Genomic DNA, 16,701 nt, shown 5'->3' with positions numbered 1-16,701 from the left:
GCTTATACTGTCCCCCTAAACTCTTTAGTGCAACCATATAGCAAAAGTATTATAGAAATACAAATCTGTGCTAACTACATACTAATGGAAAACTGAAGTAATTGTTTGCTTGTTCCAAATTAGAGTCCCTTTTTATGGCATTTTACAGATTAAGATCTGCTCTATTTATATTCCATCACCAGACCAGCCAATGGGATGGTCAGTGCATTTGCATGTTAGTTTGATTCCTGTATTATTTGCTTATAGGAAATGGAACATGCAGTCTGCAGAGAGGAATTATATTTCTCTGGAACCAGCAGTGAAATTAATACATGGGTATTGCACTGACTGCTGTACACAGCTTCTTTGTTGGTTTTATAACCCTATACCCTACAATGTTCTGGTTCTTACACAGTGCTTTTCTACTCTACTTGAGCATTTAAAACACTTTATACAACATGCCTCATTTAACCATTCACACACATTCACACAAGCTTGTTTCTAAAGCTAAGTGATTTCTATCCAGATTCACATTGACGATGAATGCACTGGGAGGAACTTGTGGACCAGTATCTTGTCTAACGATATTTTGTCAGACTGGAGCAGCCAGAATTTAAACTACCAACTTTCCAATCAGCCCATGAGGTGCTTACCAAATGTAAACAAGGCAAGTCAAACTCAAACATGGAGTTCACTGCCATTAAAAGGAAAAGTTACAAATGAATTCTGCTGAATTTTAAAACAATACTGTACATGTGATCATGTGATCATGTGATCACAAATCTTTGAATATTGTTGGTCAATGCTTTCTGGGGGGTTTTCTCTTTTAAGATTGTATAGTCAATTTTAGCTTGGCAAAAAGGAGTTTAGCCTTGGACACTGTCCTCTTAGTCTTGCCTCTGCTCCCTTTATGGATCACCTCCACGCTATCCCTACCATCCTTCTCTGTCACACTCTTTGTGTACTCCTTCAGTCATTTACATAAATTAATCTTCTCCTGGCTTTTCCTTCTGCCTAGCAGTTGTCTGTGCCTCAAAACATTAATAACACTTGTCTTACTGTCTAAAAAAATGTCTACCTCCAGTTGCTCCTTTTGGGTAAAGCCTTTGACCCCCTTCCCAGCTGAAGCTTGGCCCATAAATGTCATGACCCTGATCAGCGGAGCATGGCGGTTCAACATGGCTGCGATCTCCTGTACACTCTCCCGAAATGATGAAAAGATCATCACACGCGTGCTTACCTCCTGAGGACCTGAACCTGGACATCGAGGAGACAGAAGAGAAACAGACTGAATAAAAAATTCCTTCAGTAATCCTGAGCTGAATTCTTTCTGTACGTTTATGACAGTCTAATTCAGACAGAGGAATGCTTTGTTCTGTGATCTTCTTGAAATTAAATACGCTCAGCTCAACCCGACCTCAAGAAAATGTTTTAGTTTTCAGTTCCAAGTTAATGAAACTATACTGTACCAAGCACTGTTATTTAAATCTCCTTTGTTAATAGATATAACCAATGTATGGATGCTACTGTTGTGGTTTAAGTTTACCACAAATTTAATGAACATCACATCCTGAGCTTCCAAAAGTATTTGTTTTCTATAAACATGGCAAGAACGATAATCAACCAAAACATGATGTAGTTAGAAGAGAATATCACATTTCTGCTTGAACCCACAGCATAGCAGTGCTATATTAAGTAGATCACCGTTATTGTTTGCTGAGCTCTCAGCCCACAGTCTGAAATGCTGCAGCACAACCTCCTCCAGTTTCTCCAGTTTGGGGTGGCTGTAAATGAATGGCTCATCTGGACCTACAAAAACAGTGAAACCAAAGCAGTGGATCCTTTGCTGTATTTTAAAGCAGGTATTTTTGTGATAATAGAAAATATCACTGATTAGAGTAAATTAAGATATCAAAACTCTTCTTCTGGCTACATAACAGGCTCAAATATGTGAGTTATGTGAATTGAATAAGAACTTAAATACCAGCAGATGGCTTCATAAACATAGTTCCCATTTCTTTGTAGAAATCCATGAACGTGGGAGTTCTCTGCAGTTCGTTCTTGGCCCTGGACATCTCTGAGCCAAACAAAGCAAGGAGAGGCCTGATGTTAAAAACTTGTTTTCCACCCGTGGATAATGTGGTGTTCGAAAGGCTACTGTTCTCTGACTCAACATATTGTTTGGATAAAGGGCTAAGAAATGTACTGCAAAAGTTAAAGGTGAGGTGACTGACCTCTGGATCCGTCCATGATTCCTTGGATGTAAAAGAAGAGAGATCGGAGGCCCATCTGCATTAGCAGCTCGTAGCCATGGTACAGGCTGATGCAAAGGGCAAAGTCGCCCTCCAGCATTCCCTGCTGTGGACCCTGCTGAGTGAAAGAGGCTGTGTGACTTCACGAGACCAATGTGGGATCAGAGTGACAGTGGAAGAAAATAAATATAATATTTGGCCATTAAGTGCGGAAAAATAGTATGAAAAATAAAACTGTCCATAACTTCTTCAACTGCAGTAATAACATTTTTTAAACAAAAATGGAGTATATAAAATGTTCCACTAACAAAGTGAATAATGGATTTCTTTCTCCACTGAACCAAAGACTATCGTCCAGCACACCTCAACCCCGGCTTATTCTAAATAACCGTAAGCAACTGGAAGTATATATGCTGAATCTTTTGCCGTGCAATCAATCACTTATTTGCATATGCAACACAACAGCACTTAATTTTATCTGGAGTTGTGTTTCTGTTCGTTTTGCAATTAAAAGCCCAAGTTCACTATCTTTTGAAATCTCTTCTTGGTGTTACTAGTTTCTGAGGGAAACATCTGTCTCTTAGCATCTGCTAAGTGCTTAGCTTTTTTCTTTGGTACTCCCCCCGTATGCCTGTTTTGGTACAGTGTTTTAACTGGAAACAGCTGCCTACTGGAGCATTATGAAAATGAAGTGACAGTGAATCAAAGTAGCATTAAAGTTGCAAGCCAGACAGATAAACACAAAGTCCTGCAAAAAGTCATGATAAAGCTCTGTAGAGACAAGGGGGATAATTCTCTATAAATGCATCACCACAGGCTACCCTCTTTCCATATTCTTGTAAATGAAGATTAGCGACTTGATTATTAAATAATATTCAGAACAACAGATGCATTCACAGTTAAATCATTAAATAGCTGGCTACATGTCTCGAGTTTCAAGGCCCCATATTTTCTTAAAATGGGTCTTAGTAGATGTAAAAACCTGTATATCATATCATGTAAAATTACATATTACAGCAGACAGTAGATACCACAATGGGACACAGTCATTACATGCCTTGAGGTGTGATGGTGGATTCTTTCGGAACTGATCCCTGGCAAGAATGAGCTGGTATTTGGTAAGAGTCCGCAGATCCTTGTGGCCCATCACTCGGTTCTGGACCAGACGAGACATGAATTTCTCCAGCACCTGGACAAATGGAGGCAAACACATATATAGGTGATCAATTGTAGGCCACTTCCTGTTCTTTGAGGGGGGCATTATGCATAACACTGACTAGTTGCATCCTAGTGACCCCGAGCTGAAAGGTACATCCAGGAACATACAGATGTTTGTTCTACTGATAAACAGCCTCACACACAGACTAAATGAAAGTCTGACTTCTTAACACTAAATTGCATTGAAGTGTTTCTCATCTCCCCTGTCCTTGTTTTCTTATAATGGGAAAACAGATTGAACCGATTTTTCCAAGAGACAATTTTACCAACATCTATTCATCCTCATGACCGTGGATAATGGGAGGCTGGGTCATTACATTTTCAATTTCAGCTGGGTGGAAAAGCAACTCTGCAAAGTGAATGGAACAAAATTACCCTGGAAAAAAGTAGGTTACCCGGTGGAGTCAACTAGTGTCTAAAAACAAAATTATATAACACATGGCAAGCAATTTTTCTTGTTTTTTAGGGCATTCAAGCATCAAAATTAACAAAGTAAATAAAAGGTATTGTAAGCGATAATGAACCAGAAATGAAGATTTACTCTTTATGAGTGAACTGAGCTGAGGCCATGCCCCATATCTCCTTAAGGACAACCTGTTTCTCTGAGATTAATATGCATTAATATGTGTGTGTGTGTGTGTGTGTGTGTGTGTGTGTGTGTGTGTGTGTGTATAGATGTGTGTGTGTGCATAGATGTGTGTGTGTGTGCATAGATGTGTGTGTGTGTGCATAGATGTGTGTGTGTGTGCATAGATGTGTGTGTGTGTATAGATGTATAGATAGATAGATGTATAGATAGATAGATATGTAGATAGATGGATATATAGATGTTTAGATAGATGGATGTATAGATAGATAGATGGATAGATAGATATTTATTAGTTTCACAAAATGTATGTCACACAGGATTTTTTTTCTTATTAAGCTCAATTAACCACCTCAATTAGGTGAGGTGGTTACAGCTAAATCAAAATTCCAAAATGGGTGCTGGATGGAGATATAATTGCACAGTTCAGGTAGTACTCAATGTTCAATGTAGTACTGAGTACAGATGGGCAGCAAAAATGCTGTAGGCATTTCTATTAATGGTTACAATGAAATCTACCTGCAATATGACAAGGATGGAGCCAATGATGGATTTGCTTATTTATATGAACAAACACTCTGGGGATAAAACAGTTTTACAGCCTTTTCCCCTTTTTTCCCCCATTTACTGTGATATATTAGTATATCGTCTGCAAGATGATGAGCAAAATGACAGATGAATACAAAACATTGGGTTTCCGACAATGCAGAAGCTAAAAGCGCAGATGTTTTTTTAGAACTTTTTAGAATCACTAGAAGGTATGATAATTTTCTTACTTCATCTATGCATCCACCATAGATGCTTGAACAACTTATTGATTGCAATTAAATTTAGTGTCGACAACAATCCTAGTCATTCATGACATTCCACTGATTTTCAATCGATGTAAAGATAGTGAAGAACAAAGTTGTGTCTGCACCTCTTACTGTAGCTGCTGTGTGTCCCTTTCTTACTTATAAGATATTTTTTTATTATTTTACATGTCAAGAGAAAGGACCGCTAGCAGCAACCAGCTTGTAGGCTGATAGGTGGAGCTCAGTGTGGAAATGTGTACACAGCGGTCAGGTCCAGATTATGAGATTACTCAGAACCAGATTAGTGAGGTCACTGTTTTAGGCTGCCTGGAATGTGAAGTGAAATAACAGAATGTGCTGAAAGAAAAGTGTCTACTCTGAAAGTAATATGTCTGATTATTTATACCTCCTCTTGTGTAGAAATCAATGCAAATCCTGGCCTCAGTTTATGATTAGTGTCAGCACTAGTTTGTTTCCAAGGGTATCCAGTGATTTACTTTGCCGAAAGAATTACTTTGGAGGTAAAGGTTAAGGTGTTGATTGGCATTTTCTGATTTAAATGTGGAAACTGGGAATGCAAACTTAAAATATATTTTCATATGTACATTTAGCAACTTGAGCATAAGGCAAATGCTATCTGAAATAAAGGATAGTAATATAAAGATGGTGTAGACATTGCACTTTGATTTATCTAGTGCTAGCAAAAAAGAGCTTGGCCCAATTGACAATAATGTAGTTGACAATCTCAATGAGCATGCTCTGTGGGTTCCAGCAGCTGATTGGTTGAGAGCCATGGAGCTAAGTGACGTGAGGAATTGGTCAAAGTCTGTCTATAGGCAGCTATTAATAACATAACCTATACTAAACTGAACTCTCACTTTGTCATGTAAACAACGAGGAGGTCTTCATGATGTATTTGTGTGTCTGTGTGTCAAGAGTTCTGTCTGTATTTTTGTGTGCATAGTAAAACTGTCTTAGTATCACTGACACTTTTGAATAAGTCTAAAGAGAAAAGAACCAGCTGCTAAATGAAGAGTACACACTTCAGTATGGTTAACCATGTGACAGCTGATGAGGCGACTGCTGCTACAAGGCTGCTGTTGTGAATCCATATCTGTCTGTGATGGCTTATAATGAAGAGAGGGAAAAGACAAAACTAGTGATTGTGTAGGTGGAAAGGCACAGCCATGGAGGGGCCACGGGTCCCCCCCACTCCCTCCTTGTAGACCATTGTAGGTGTGTCTTTCAGTGTATTTACACAGACCCTCCCACACCAACTATAGTAGATTATATAATATCCTCTCTACGTGCCTGTTGAAGGGTGCAGCATGGTGGCTGGCTGTTGCAGTGACACAGATCAGAGGAAATCCTGCCTAGTCAGTCCCCTAGCGCACAAGTTTGCGTGTGCTTATAATCCACTGCCTGGGAATAAAAAAAATCTGTCGAAAGACTACAGATTAAAAAAAAATATTAAAAAGATCTAGCAAAGAAAAGAACTGATTACTATTTAAAATACATTTTTATCACTCTTTTATAGGTTTTATAGCTTGCTTTAAATAAACGGCAAAGATGTAAATGCAGGCCAAAAAATTGCGTTCTTAAGGTCAAGGATGTCATCAACTTCTTTAAGCATTTGGATGCAAAAAATACACAATAATGAAATGCAAAGCTGTTACTGTGACAGAAAAATACATTAAAATATATGATCCTTTAAGCTGACAGTGAATGGAAGTTTATTACACAAGTAGAACATTTTAAATACCAATCTAGAAAGCATTTTTTCTGACTGATTAATAGAAAAGGGGAGACTTAGGTTTTAACTAAAAAAATGTATATGTACATAAAAAATAACCAAAATGTAACCAAATCAAGATGTAACTGAAATAAGAGAACAAGTATAATTTAAAGTGAAAGGAATACATTTTATAAAAAATAAAAAGAACAACAGTATGCTAGAAATGCATCTTCTCTTCCTAAAAGGTCAGTTAAAATGTCAGCTTCTCAAATGAAAAAATTCCCGGCTTTGCTCTGTTTTAATACAATTACTGTAATTGAAATTATTGATGTCATGGTCAGTCACAATCAAGCTACATGCTGTGACCATGTCCTTGGGGGACTATAAGATAAATTATAGAAAGAACTCTGTAATTAAGCAAGAAAACAATTTTAGAATTAACTGAAAATAGGGGGGAAAGGGCTTGCAGCTTATTTGACAAGCAAACAACAAATACATAGCCTAATTACATAGCTACTTCACATAGAGACTCCAAGGTTAATTGTTTAATTAGTAAATAATAGCTACAAACGAACTTGAAAATTACTATAAAAAGCTTTTTTTTTTAATGCTGCCATTAGCTAAACCTTTCTAGGTAAACTGCTGGGTGAGGTATGTAAGGGTAGGGGGTCTTGGTGGGTGTGAGGAGAGGAGGTGGGGGTGTGGGAGCCCACAGATCACGTGGTTTTACGGCCCGCCCTCATCTCTATAAACATAGCGCTGACCTCCGGCGACTACAAGGGAAGCGTCACGCTGCTCCGCACGAGCGAAAGAGACGTTGACTTTTTTGTTTTCAGCGGCTCCAAAGTGCTCCCGGTGAAAGAAAATGCGTCGTTTAAGTCGTATATAAGTCAGCTATGCAAACATGGCTATGTGCATCGGGTGAAGCTTAGCAGCGCCTGGTTTGTCGACCATAAAGTAAAGGTTGTCCTAATCTGGACAAGCAAAAACAACGCGGCGCGTAGAAGGAAGAAGACTAGCGCTTGAGCAAATCGTCGTTCCGGACGATTTTGAAGCATTTATTCTTTTGCCCATTAATTTGAGACAGTTATCTCATTAGGTACTAGGCAATTTTACAAAGAAAAAAATGGACCGAGGTGGCTGCCAGATGAGTGGCGGCGGTCCTAGTAGTGGAGACGGTAGCGGCCCCGACCGACACGGGATGATCACACTGGAGGACCTGGAGTCTTTCTCGGAGGACCAGCCCGAAGACTCTGGCAATGGGAGTCTCCAAGAAGGCGGCCAGACCATGGAGGAAGACGAAAATCCAGACCGCCTGCTACATTACTGGCAGGAGGTAGCGAGGGGACACCAAGTGGAAGTTTCTCAAGGTGAAAATATACATATATATCTATATTTATATACAGAAATGATGTTGGGGGAATTGTTAAAAACCAAAAAGGTACATGCCAACGTAGCTGACATACACCTTGGCTTTTAGCCTCGTAGTTTTAGTAGCCTACTCTTCCTGTTTCTTTTATAAACTTTAATGTGAGGGATAGAAAGAGCGGAAAACAAGTCAAAATAACAGCTAAAGGGATGTTTAATTTTGGCACTCAATTTTTTTGTTGTTGAAGGATCCACGTACATTGACCTAGATTCCGGTTAGGGACATAGACAAACCTGTTCCAGCCAGAACATTTCTTAATTTCAGACAAGCATGTGTTTAGTTCGTAAAAAAAAAAAAAAAAACTTGTAAAATTTGTAAATTAGTTTAAAAATGTGAACGTAATAAATGCATGCTAAAACTAAAAACACTTTCGGGCAGAAGGGTTGTAATTAAACGGGAAAAACAATATGAGGCACACAGAGTTGTGGTTCCTACAGTTTGCCCATGGGGCCTCCAGGATCCCTAGTAAGAGATTTAGTGTATAGGGCTTAAAATCTGTTGTTTTAATGGCTACTACTTTTTATGCTTGAATATTTGCAGATTTATGCCTTTGGCCTACTTGAGTAAATAGTTCATCTGTCACAATAGTAAAGCCACACTTAACTCTTACACAGGGGGCACAGTGAGTATAGTGAGTTATTCACATCAAATAAATGGTGTGTAAGGCTCAGCTATTGCTACAAAATCATGGACCATGTATGGCACATAAAACAGTCCGGCATATACATCTGTCTGCTTACAACTCAAAATATTCATAATATTGGTTTGCAACATTATAGACACTGTGATATTATGATAGAGGTATTAGGTCAGGGCAACAAATCTAATACTTATGTAGTAATAGCCTGTTTGATCTAGTAGTAAATATAGTAATATTAGAATTTGTGTTAAGATTAATAGAGATGCTTTGGCTTCCTTTTTTTGTTGGTCATAGACAAAAACAAATTGTGTGGTTGATGGCAGATGACAGGCTGTTTTGTTTTGATGGGAAATACAAAGTGTACACTCGCAAATTAGACAGACACATTTGCCACTCACACTGTTAGATGTGCCTAACAGGGTTTTATATATATTATTTGCTTGATTCAGCACTATATCCCTGTTAGAGGAATAACTCGGTAAGGTTACAGAAGTATAAAAACAAAGAATCATAACATGAGCTTGACTGTATTTGTGATTTCACAATGGACCTTTTTTTAACCTCACAATAACCACATGTGTGATATGTCTGACATATAATTCATGAAATAAAGCTAACGGATTTGCACTTTGTTAACCCACAATGATCAACTCTGTTTACAGTCACTAGTATTTCCTTAACAATGTTTTGTTTACTTGTGGCCAGTTCAACCACAGACTGTGATGCTGTGCTTTTTTTTACTTGTGCATTGGTACACCTGCGTTGCTTTATCAACACAAATAAAAAATTTCAGTCATACCTGGACCTGATAGAAAAAAAACGTCTTTTTTTTCCCCCTGAAATTTGGAAAAGAGAGAACACCGAAAACCAATTGTTAATAGGTGATACACACACATAACCAGCTATATATGTACAGCGATTTTTGAAATCGTACAAAACAATGCAGGTGTAGGACTCTTATTTCCTTGTTCATTTACTCGCTCAGTTAGACGAGCAGAAGGATGAGAGATGAACTAAGGAGTGTGCTCTATATTCACGACCACAACACAGTTGTTGGTCCATATGGAAATGTGTTTTTATGTGTGCATGATGTATTTACAAAGTGTTTATAATGTAATCAGGGTTGCTCAAGAATGCCTTGTTCATGGTTTTAGGTTTTAAGCAACAACTGAGATGCTGAGTTTGATTTGAATGTACTATTAAACTGTTCCTCACATAGCATGTCCGGCACAAAACACACATGCCTCATACAGTCTTTAGATGTAATTTTAAGTTGCAACATTGCTTTGTGTTTAACTTAGAAGTATTAACCACTGAGAATATTAATTCTGACACCAAATTGGCAAAAGAGGGTCAGTTTATTTTAGTCACCGATTCAATCAGGTCTTCTCGATTCTATTAGCATTCCATTATTTTATTTGGAAAACTATTGGATTGCCTGGTTTTTCCTGGCTCAGAATGCAGGATGACTAAGTTAAAATGGTTTGTCCACATACAGTAAAGGCAACGAGTCTGTGGAACTTTAGTTGATAGAAATCCATGAATTTTCCTGTTTGTGCCTTGACCACTTTTTAAATCAAATGCAATTAATACTGAATATACAAAACCCTAATTAATAACAGAGTAAAAAGAATTTGGCAGCTGCAAAAATGAAGAACATACACAAGGATTTCACGAGTTTCAAAACCCTGTATTCAGATAAATTAAAAAGTTAATTCTGGCAGTGTTCCCATTTCCAAAATCTTTAGCCATGACTACAGTCTTCATCATTATCCTTTGGATCTGGTTAAAACATAAAAAGGTAAGATTACATTTGGTTGTGGGTTTTATGCAGGCGTGCTCAGACTTGCTCTATGCAAAAAAAAAAAAACCACAACCAAATGTAATCTTACCTTTTTTCAGTTCATTCTGCTTTGCTGATTACTAACAAATGTTGCAAACTTGTAGTTTTCTAAGTTTGATTTTAGCATGTGAATTCAGACGTTGTGCTCGGCAGGAGCCAACAACAAAAACAGTAGTCTCGTACTCAGAAGTCTTTCAAGTCACTGGTGATCGCAGATCATGGAAACAGAGACCTGAACAATAAGCCTATTGAGATCAGTTAAACTTTTAATTTTAATTCCTGCTCGACAGCAATAAAACCTGCCCTATGGGGCACTAAACCAAATCACAGGCTTCTTATTAGTTCAGCCTCTGTATGTCAGAATACATGGATTCTTTTAGGCTGAATACAGTTTACATGTAACCTCTTGTCTATACTTCAGTATATGTGTAACTCAAATTATTTAACAAAAGTAATTGTTTTTATTAAATATTATGTGGTGGCAAGGAGCTTAAAAAAATTAGATGTACTTAGGAAAACTATATTTTATAACAATTCAAAGAATTTAATTATCTACTATCACCTTTAGATACCCAATCATTTAGTTTCTAACCATCTGCTATTTGTCTCTTTGGCTGCCCTTAGGGAATCCAGTAACAGACTGGCACATCCTCCTCCCTCTGTTCCCTGACCGCAGCACTAAGGACAAAATCACTTGCTGGGCCTTTCTGACTCAGAGGGGATTAAATACCTTGCCTATGCTGGTACTGAGGTTGTGGCCTCACTGTCGTACTAAGGGGACAAGCCTAGGCCACAGTAAACTGCTTTGCTCTAATTGGGACTGAGACCAGTGCTGCTGTTTTAAAATAGTAATAATTTGACCAGTAACCAGATTATTAAAATGCCCGATGCTGATAACAGACCAGATGTTTTTGATATTTAATGGGGGGGGGGGGGGGGGGGGGGGGGTTGTTGTTGTTGTTCTTCACTTACCTTCCAGCCAGTTACACACGAGTTCAGTGACAGAGATTTATGAAGATATGACATCAAAAGCAATGTGCCATAATGGATAAACCTTGGCCAATGGCACCATTTAATCACTTCTTATTTTCCAGTAGGCCAATGTTCAGCTGGTGAATGAACACATCATTGATCAATATATTGTAACTGGTATCCATAGCAACCAGTTTCATTAGAGGTTTTGTTTGTTTGTTTTATCGACTCTTTCAGGATACCCTGATGTCACTACAGGAAAGTCCTTTAGACTGTAATTTTCATGCTGGAGACAAAGATGATAATTGACTCACTGAAGAGTAAAATGAGGTCAAGAGAGCAGATATAACCAGCTGTGATGGAGGGATGAAGAGTTTCTAGCATGTAAACAAGATGAATGTTCATGCCACTTTGAGCTCACTCAACACCCACTGCATGGTGTGTTTAACTTTACATCAGTGACTATCCAATGAACCAAGCTGATCGCTGACATGCCATAGTGTCCCTTAAGATTGACAGTATCACACAAATTTAAATGAAATTTAAGAAAAACAAAACAAATTCAGTAGTTATGTCTGCTTATCTAATATGACAATGAAGTATTTGGCACACGCAGTGGTCTTACTAGGTTTGTACTAAAGCTGTTGTAACTTCTGTTACAACAACTTTAGTAGTTAGTATTAACTTCAAAAACTAACTACTAACTTCAGTTGCTGAAACTATTTTTGTGCAGTGTTTTTGGTTTCTCTGTGATCTTTAGTAAAGCCAAAAATGCATGAGGTTTCCATGTCACAGACTGGACAAGGGTCCAGCAACACATACAGTACATAATAGGGGGACATATTAACAGAATTTAAAACCAAAATAACTAAAACAACAATGGCATGAGCACGATTACATCGATTAGAGGTTCTTGTCGGCTTTGATTCATTTTTGATTAATTGCTCAGGCCTGCTTCCAGCCAAACATCCTCATTTGAGTCCAGCCTGATGCTTTATAACAAATGTTTAAGTGATGAAATAGTTTTGATTAACAAGTTGCAATTTGTTATGTATGTACAATTGGCAACTACAAGGGGAGTGAAACGGAGGTTAGTGGAACAGGAGGCACACTGAAAGTGGGACGTGACTACAGCTCTGTATTGATTAGAAAGCTCAGGTACAAAAACAAGCATTTGTGTTGACTGTTCTGCGTCAACACTGAGAAGCTTTGGAAGTTCCGCCATTGAAACTGATGAGTTTTCTTGATTGTGCAATCAGTACATGCCTGCACGTGTGTTGGTGAGGGTGGGGGCGAGGCTGTCATAGATAAAATTTTAGAAATTAAAACATTTTATTGTTCATTCTGGGTCCCTGCTCCTAAATCTGGTTAACTATTGAATGAGGAAACTGCAAAACGACAAACAAAAAAATTTCAAAAAAAAAATATATATAACGTATATATATATACATATGTTGAAAAATGGCATATTTTCTTTGATTACAATCTGGTGACTGACTACCAAAGAAGTTTTGTTCCCTTTTGTTCCCTCAGTAATGTTTGTAAATAAGAAACCTGTCTGTACAGTTGCTGTTTTGGCTGCAGCACAAAGTTCGTTTTTTGGGGGGGTTTTTTAAAATGCACTTTGCCACTTCATTTTGCATAACTAGTGAAAAACAAGGATTTCATAAGCTACAAAAACTTTTATTGGCAATTACTTAGAAATTTAGTGGTGCTAATGCCAAAACCTTTTTGCCAGGACTGCACAGCGTAATGCTTCATGAGATCCTACTAAATATTTAGACACTCTTTGTCTGTTACATGCATCAGTCTGCTTTCTCTGTTGCCAAGTAATTGATCCCCTAAATAACACACATCTCTCTGACCTTGTTGCCCTCATGATATTGAGTGATAAAATGTGATTGAATTGGATTCACCTTAAGTGCCTGGTGTTTGATTGTTCATTTCTGTAGTGATGTTAAGTTTGAGGATAAGTAGCCCTTTGGTAGTTGTAATCAGTGGAGTGTACACTAGTCTTTTTTTGTTTGTTTTTTTTGCAATTCATTTTCTGTTTGTTTAATAAATTAACTAAATGAAATGAATGAGCATAAAATACTGCAAAGTGCCAAGGCATCTCTAGTGCTGTAAAAGAGCAGGTGAATAAGGTTTCAAAACCATTGGCCAGTGCTGTAGTCTCTCTCAGTTAATACCAGTCTATACCTGGCCTTGGGCAGCTTTAGTCAATGTTCCCTTCCATCAGCTCTAATAAACATAACTCTCTTCAACATCCTGGCTCAATGCTCTTCCCAGCTGGCAGCGCTTTCTCCCTCAAACTAACAACACTGCCAGCCAACAGATTACTGCAACTGAGGACATTTCGCACAGAGAAGAGGGCACACTGCACATTTTTATACAATGCAAGAGATAATATGTACTATTTGGACATCATAGTAGGGAGTTGCGTGACTATACACATTTGTATTAATGCATTTTAATTTCCTTAGCATGGAAGGCCGAATATGGTATCAAGAAAAAGCCTGTTACTGAATTCCCAGTACACAGGCTCAGTTGGGTGTATCAAACTGCCACGAACATGCTACAAACTATCTTATAGACATGTTTTTTGTGTGTGTAACGGGTTATGTTTGTCTGTTTGACAGATATGGCAGAACCCATTCAACAGCTAAGCACCAATAACCAAGGACGCAGTCACAGAGAGCAGATCCCGTTTACCCTCCTTGGACGCAAAGAGAAGGTATCACTGGCTTTTACTACTTTGTCAAGGGAAATGGATATAATCACCATCTTCCTATACATTTTAATGTTCTGCATAAATGAGCAGCTGCCAAATAGGTCACCCAGTTTAAAGGACTGGAACATATCTGCACTGAGAAATAGACTTGAATATTTATACCCTCCAAGTATTTGAAGGGTCCATCAAAAAGTTAAGTATACTCTACATAAGAAAGACTGTAAACTACTTAATACAGTGGAGCCATGTTTTTGTCAATAAACCTAAACATGATTAAGCTCATTGCAAGTTTATGTAAATATAATTATATATTTAAGTCTGACATTATTATTATTATTACACCTGAATTACAATCCCCCCCCCAATTGTACTACAACACACGTAGGATTTGTACAAATAAATCCTACATGTAAACGACTCCTCTCTACAGATATCCAAAAAAAAAACCAAAAAAACACAAATGTCAATCTACAGTCACGTACATGTTTTCTCTGTGTGAGGGTCAGATCTTTATTTCTGTCAAAGTGATCGTGTCACCCAAAGCTGTTTAAAGTCCTTTGTGGACTGTATAAATAAAATAGGCTAATTGGTTTAACTTGAGTTAATTAGTTCATTAAAACTTGACTCCAGTTAAACAAAGGGCAGTCACGGCACGCTATTCTTAGAGCAGTTTTGGGCATCTTGTAAATCACACATTTTGCTAACATCCAGAGTCCAGTTTCCTTCCTGAATCCTGGCATAAAACATTTTAAGTTGATTTTAGATTTACAGATCGCACAACCGTAAGTGAAGAAAAATAAGATTGTTGTACCTGCTTAAGAAAAGTTTCCTATGCATTTAAGAACAAGTTAAAAAAAAATACTGAGAACTGAGGGAGTTTTGTAGTAAATAAGAGGTTCATTTTATTTGGAAAGCTTAGTGAAGACTCAATTAAAAAAAGAAACAAAACCTGAGTGCATAATTTGCCTTTGTAAAACCTGTAACCTTATTTAAAAAAAAGGAAAGAAAATGTGGGTAAAACAAATAATTTTGATTTGAAGTATTTAATATTCACAAGACGTGCTACTTTTATGTACACTTAAAAGGCCAACCACTGTACTTGGTTTCTTGAAATATGCAAATCTGCAGACATTCGTGTCCACAGCTGTCAAAACCTTTGCTCCGTCTACCAGAGTATTCCTAGGATGTTTATGTTTTTGTCTGTGTTTTCTTTGTCAGTGTGGTGAGATCCTGTATGAGAAACGCCACTATGAAAAGGGTCACTGGGCTTGTATAATAATGCGTGAGGAGACGTATGAACAGAGCATTTGCTATGGCTTTATGAGGATAATGAGATACATCTGCCAACACAACTCCTTAGGTGAGTCCGGAAGCAAGAGACTTTTTTACGCATACGATTAGAGGCTGGCAAGCTGATTTAAGCTATTCCTTATATCAGCCTGACAGTGATACTTTGCTTTTTTCTACATGTAGGTGACTATCTGGGCATGACGCTGCCTATTGTAACAGTGGTGCGCACAGATGAGAATCATTCTGCAATGTCCCCTGATGTCACTGTGGCTTACTACCTTCCCACTGAGCACCAGGCCCAGCCCCCCCAACCTCACGACAGCGACATTGTCATTGAGATCTGGCCTGCCACTGTTGTATATACGAGGTTAGTAGCTTAAAAAAAACTTTTCTAAATGAGCTCCCTCCTTTTGTTACTGACTTTACAGTAAGTGATTATTAAGGTTAGAATTTGTGCTTGGTTTTACACTTATAGATCACTCCTTCTCTCTTCCAGAGCCTTTAGCGGTCCCACCAATGAAGTGACCATCATAAACCAGATAAGCACCTTGGCCGAGCTGCTGGAGTCTCCAGGAGTGTGTGTCAACGACTCATTCATCGTGGCCGGCTACACCAACCCTGCTCACAACAACCGTCAGAATGAAATCTGGTTTTTAGAGCGGCGCTAAGGGATAGTGGGATTACGTGTAGGGCTGAACGATTATGGAAAATAATCTAATTGCGATTTTTTTGCCCCAATATTGCGATTGCGATGCGATATGCGATTATTTTTTAAGGTATTTGTCTTCTGTATTATTAAACAAAGACAAGCAATACATCATATAGTATGGCCAATACTATATTACATTAATTTTAAACTGTTCTTTCCTGGAAGACAGACCTCTGTTATGATGACATGAGGTGATGCATGAATTGATGACTGACATTTTTATTTAACTTCTTCAATCACAACAGTATATTTGAACATACACAATAGTTTATTTTTAGCTTACAAACATCTGAGCATAAAGTGCTGACAAGGAACCCTGGTGTAAACATTAAAATGAAAGTCAGTACAATGTGCAGATTGCAGAAATATACATAAAAAAAATCAGTGGCTTTACCACACTCAGTTTTTCGACATCTGTGAACTACTAGACAGTCATTCAATTAAAAAATAATATTAAATAAATAAAACTAATAAATAAAAAATACACACATCTTACTGATCTCTGCAGTCAGTAACATTACAC

At 37.9% G+C, this 16,701-nt stretch overlaps 2 protein-coding genes across 2 annotated transcripts in view; one reads left to right on the top strand and one right to left on the bottom strand.

Moving 5' to 3' along the window:
• The window catches only part of fancm (FA complementation group M), a 43,082-nt gene that overhangs the window by 19,333 nt on the left and 7,048 nt on the right, over positions 1-16,701 (bottom strand). The window contains exons 5-9 of the mRNA XM_085342544.1: positions 3,289-3,420; positions 2,214-2,346; positions 1,964-2,056; positions 1,684-1,788; positions 1,058-1,236 (exon numbers count right to left, since the gene is read on the bottom strand). Coding sequence (XP_085198670.1) covers positions 1,058-1,236; positions 1,684-1,788; positions 1,964-2,056; positions 2,214-2,346; positions 3,289-3,420 — 642 coding nt within the window. The remainder of the gene's footprint in view (positions 1-1,057; positions 1,237-1,683; positions 1,789-1,963; positions 2,057-2,213; positions 2,347-3,288; positions 3,421-16,701) is intronic.
• On the top strand, positions 7,352-16,412 carry soul3 (heme-binding protein soul3). Its single transcript, XM_085342706.1, has 5 exons — positions 7,352-7,934; positions 14,088-14,182; positions 15,398-15,539; positions 15,653-15,836; positions 15,966-16,412. The coding sequence occupies exons 1-5, from the start codon at positions 7,691-7,693 to the stop codon at positions 16,135-16,137; spliced, it is 837 nt and encodes a 278-aa protein (XP_085198832.1). The 5' UTR covers positions 7,352-7,690; the 3' UTR covers positions 16,138-16,412.

The sequence above is a fragment of the Diplotaxodon limnothrissa genome, linkage group LG19 (genome assembly GCF_057381915.1).
Source record: "Diplotaxodon limnothrissa isolate DT_005_m linkage group LG19, D_limnothrissa_male_GT1.1, whole genome shotgun sequence".
Taxonomy (NCBI): Eukaryota; Metazoa; Chordata; class Actinopteri; order Cichliformes; family Cichlidae; genus Diplotaxodon; species Diplotaxodon limnothrissa.
This window is presented reverse-complemented; position numbering and strand designations above follow the sequence as displayed.

What these genes read in the sequence shown, in the direction of transcription:
- soul3 (XM_085342706.1), top strand. Translation starts at nt 7,691, where the DNA reads ATGGACCGAGGTGGCTGCCAGATGAGTGGCGGCGGTCCTAGTAGTGGA. An exon ending in TCCTTGGACGCAAAGAGAAG is followed by an intron (nt 14,183 to 15,397) that starts GTATCACTGGCT and finishes TTTCTTTGTCAG; the next exon opens with TGTGGTGAGATCCTGTATGA. An exon ending in GCCACTGTTGTATATACGAG is followed by an intron (nt 15,837 to 15,965) that starts GTTAGTAGCTTA and finishes TCTCTCTTCCAG; the next exon opens with AGCCTTTAGCGGTCCCACCA.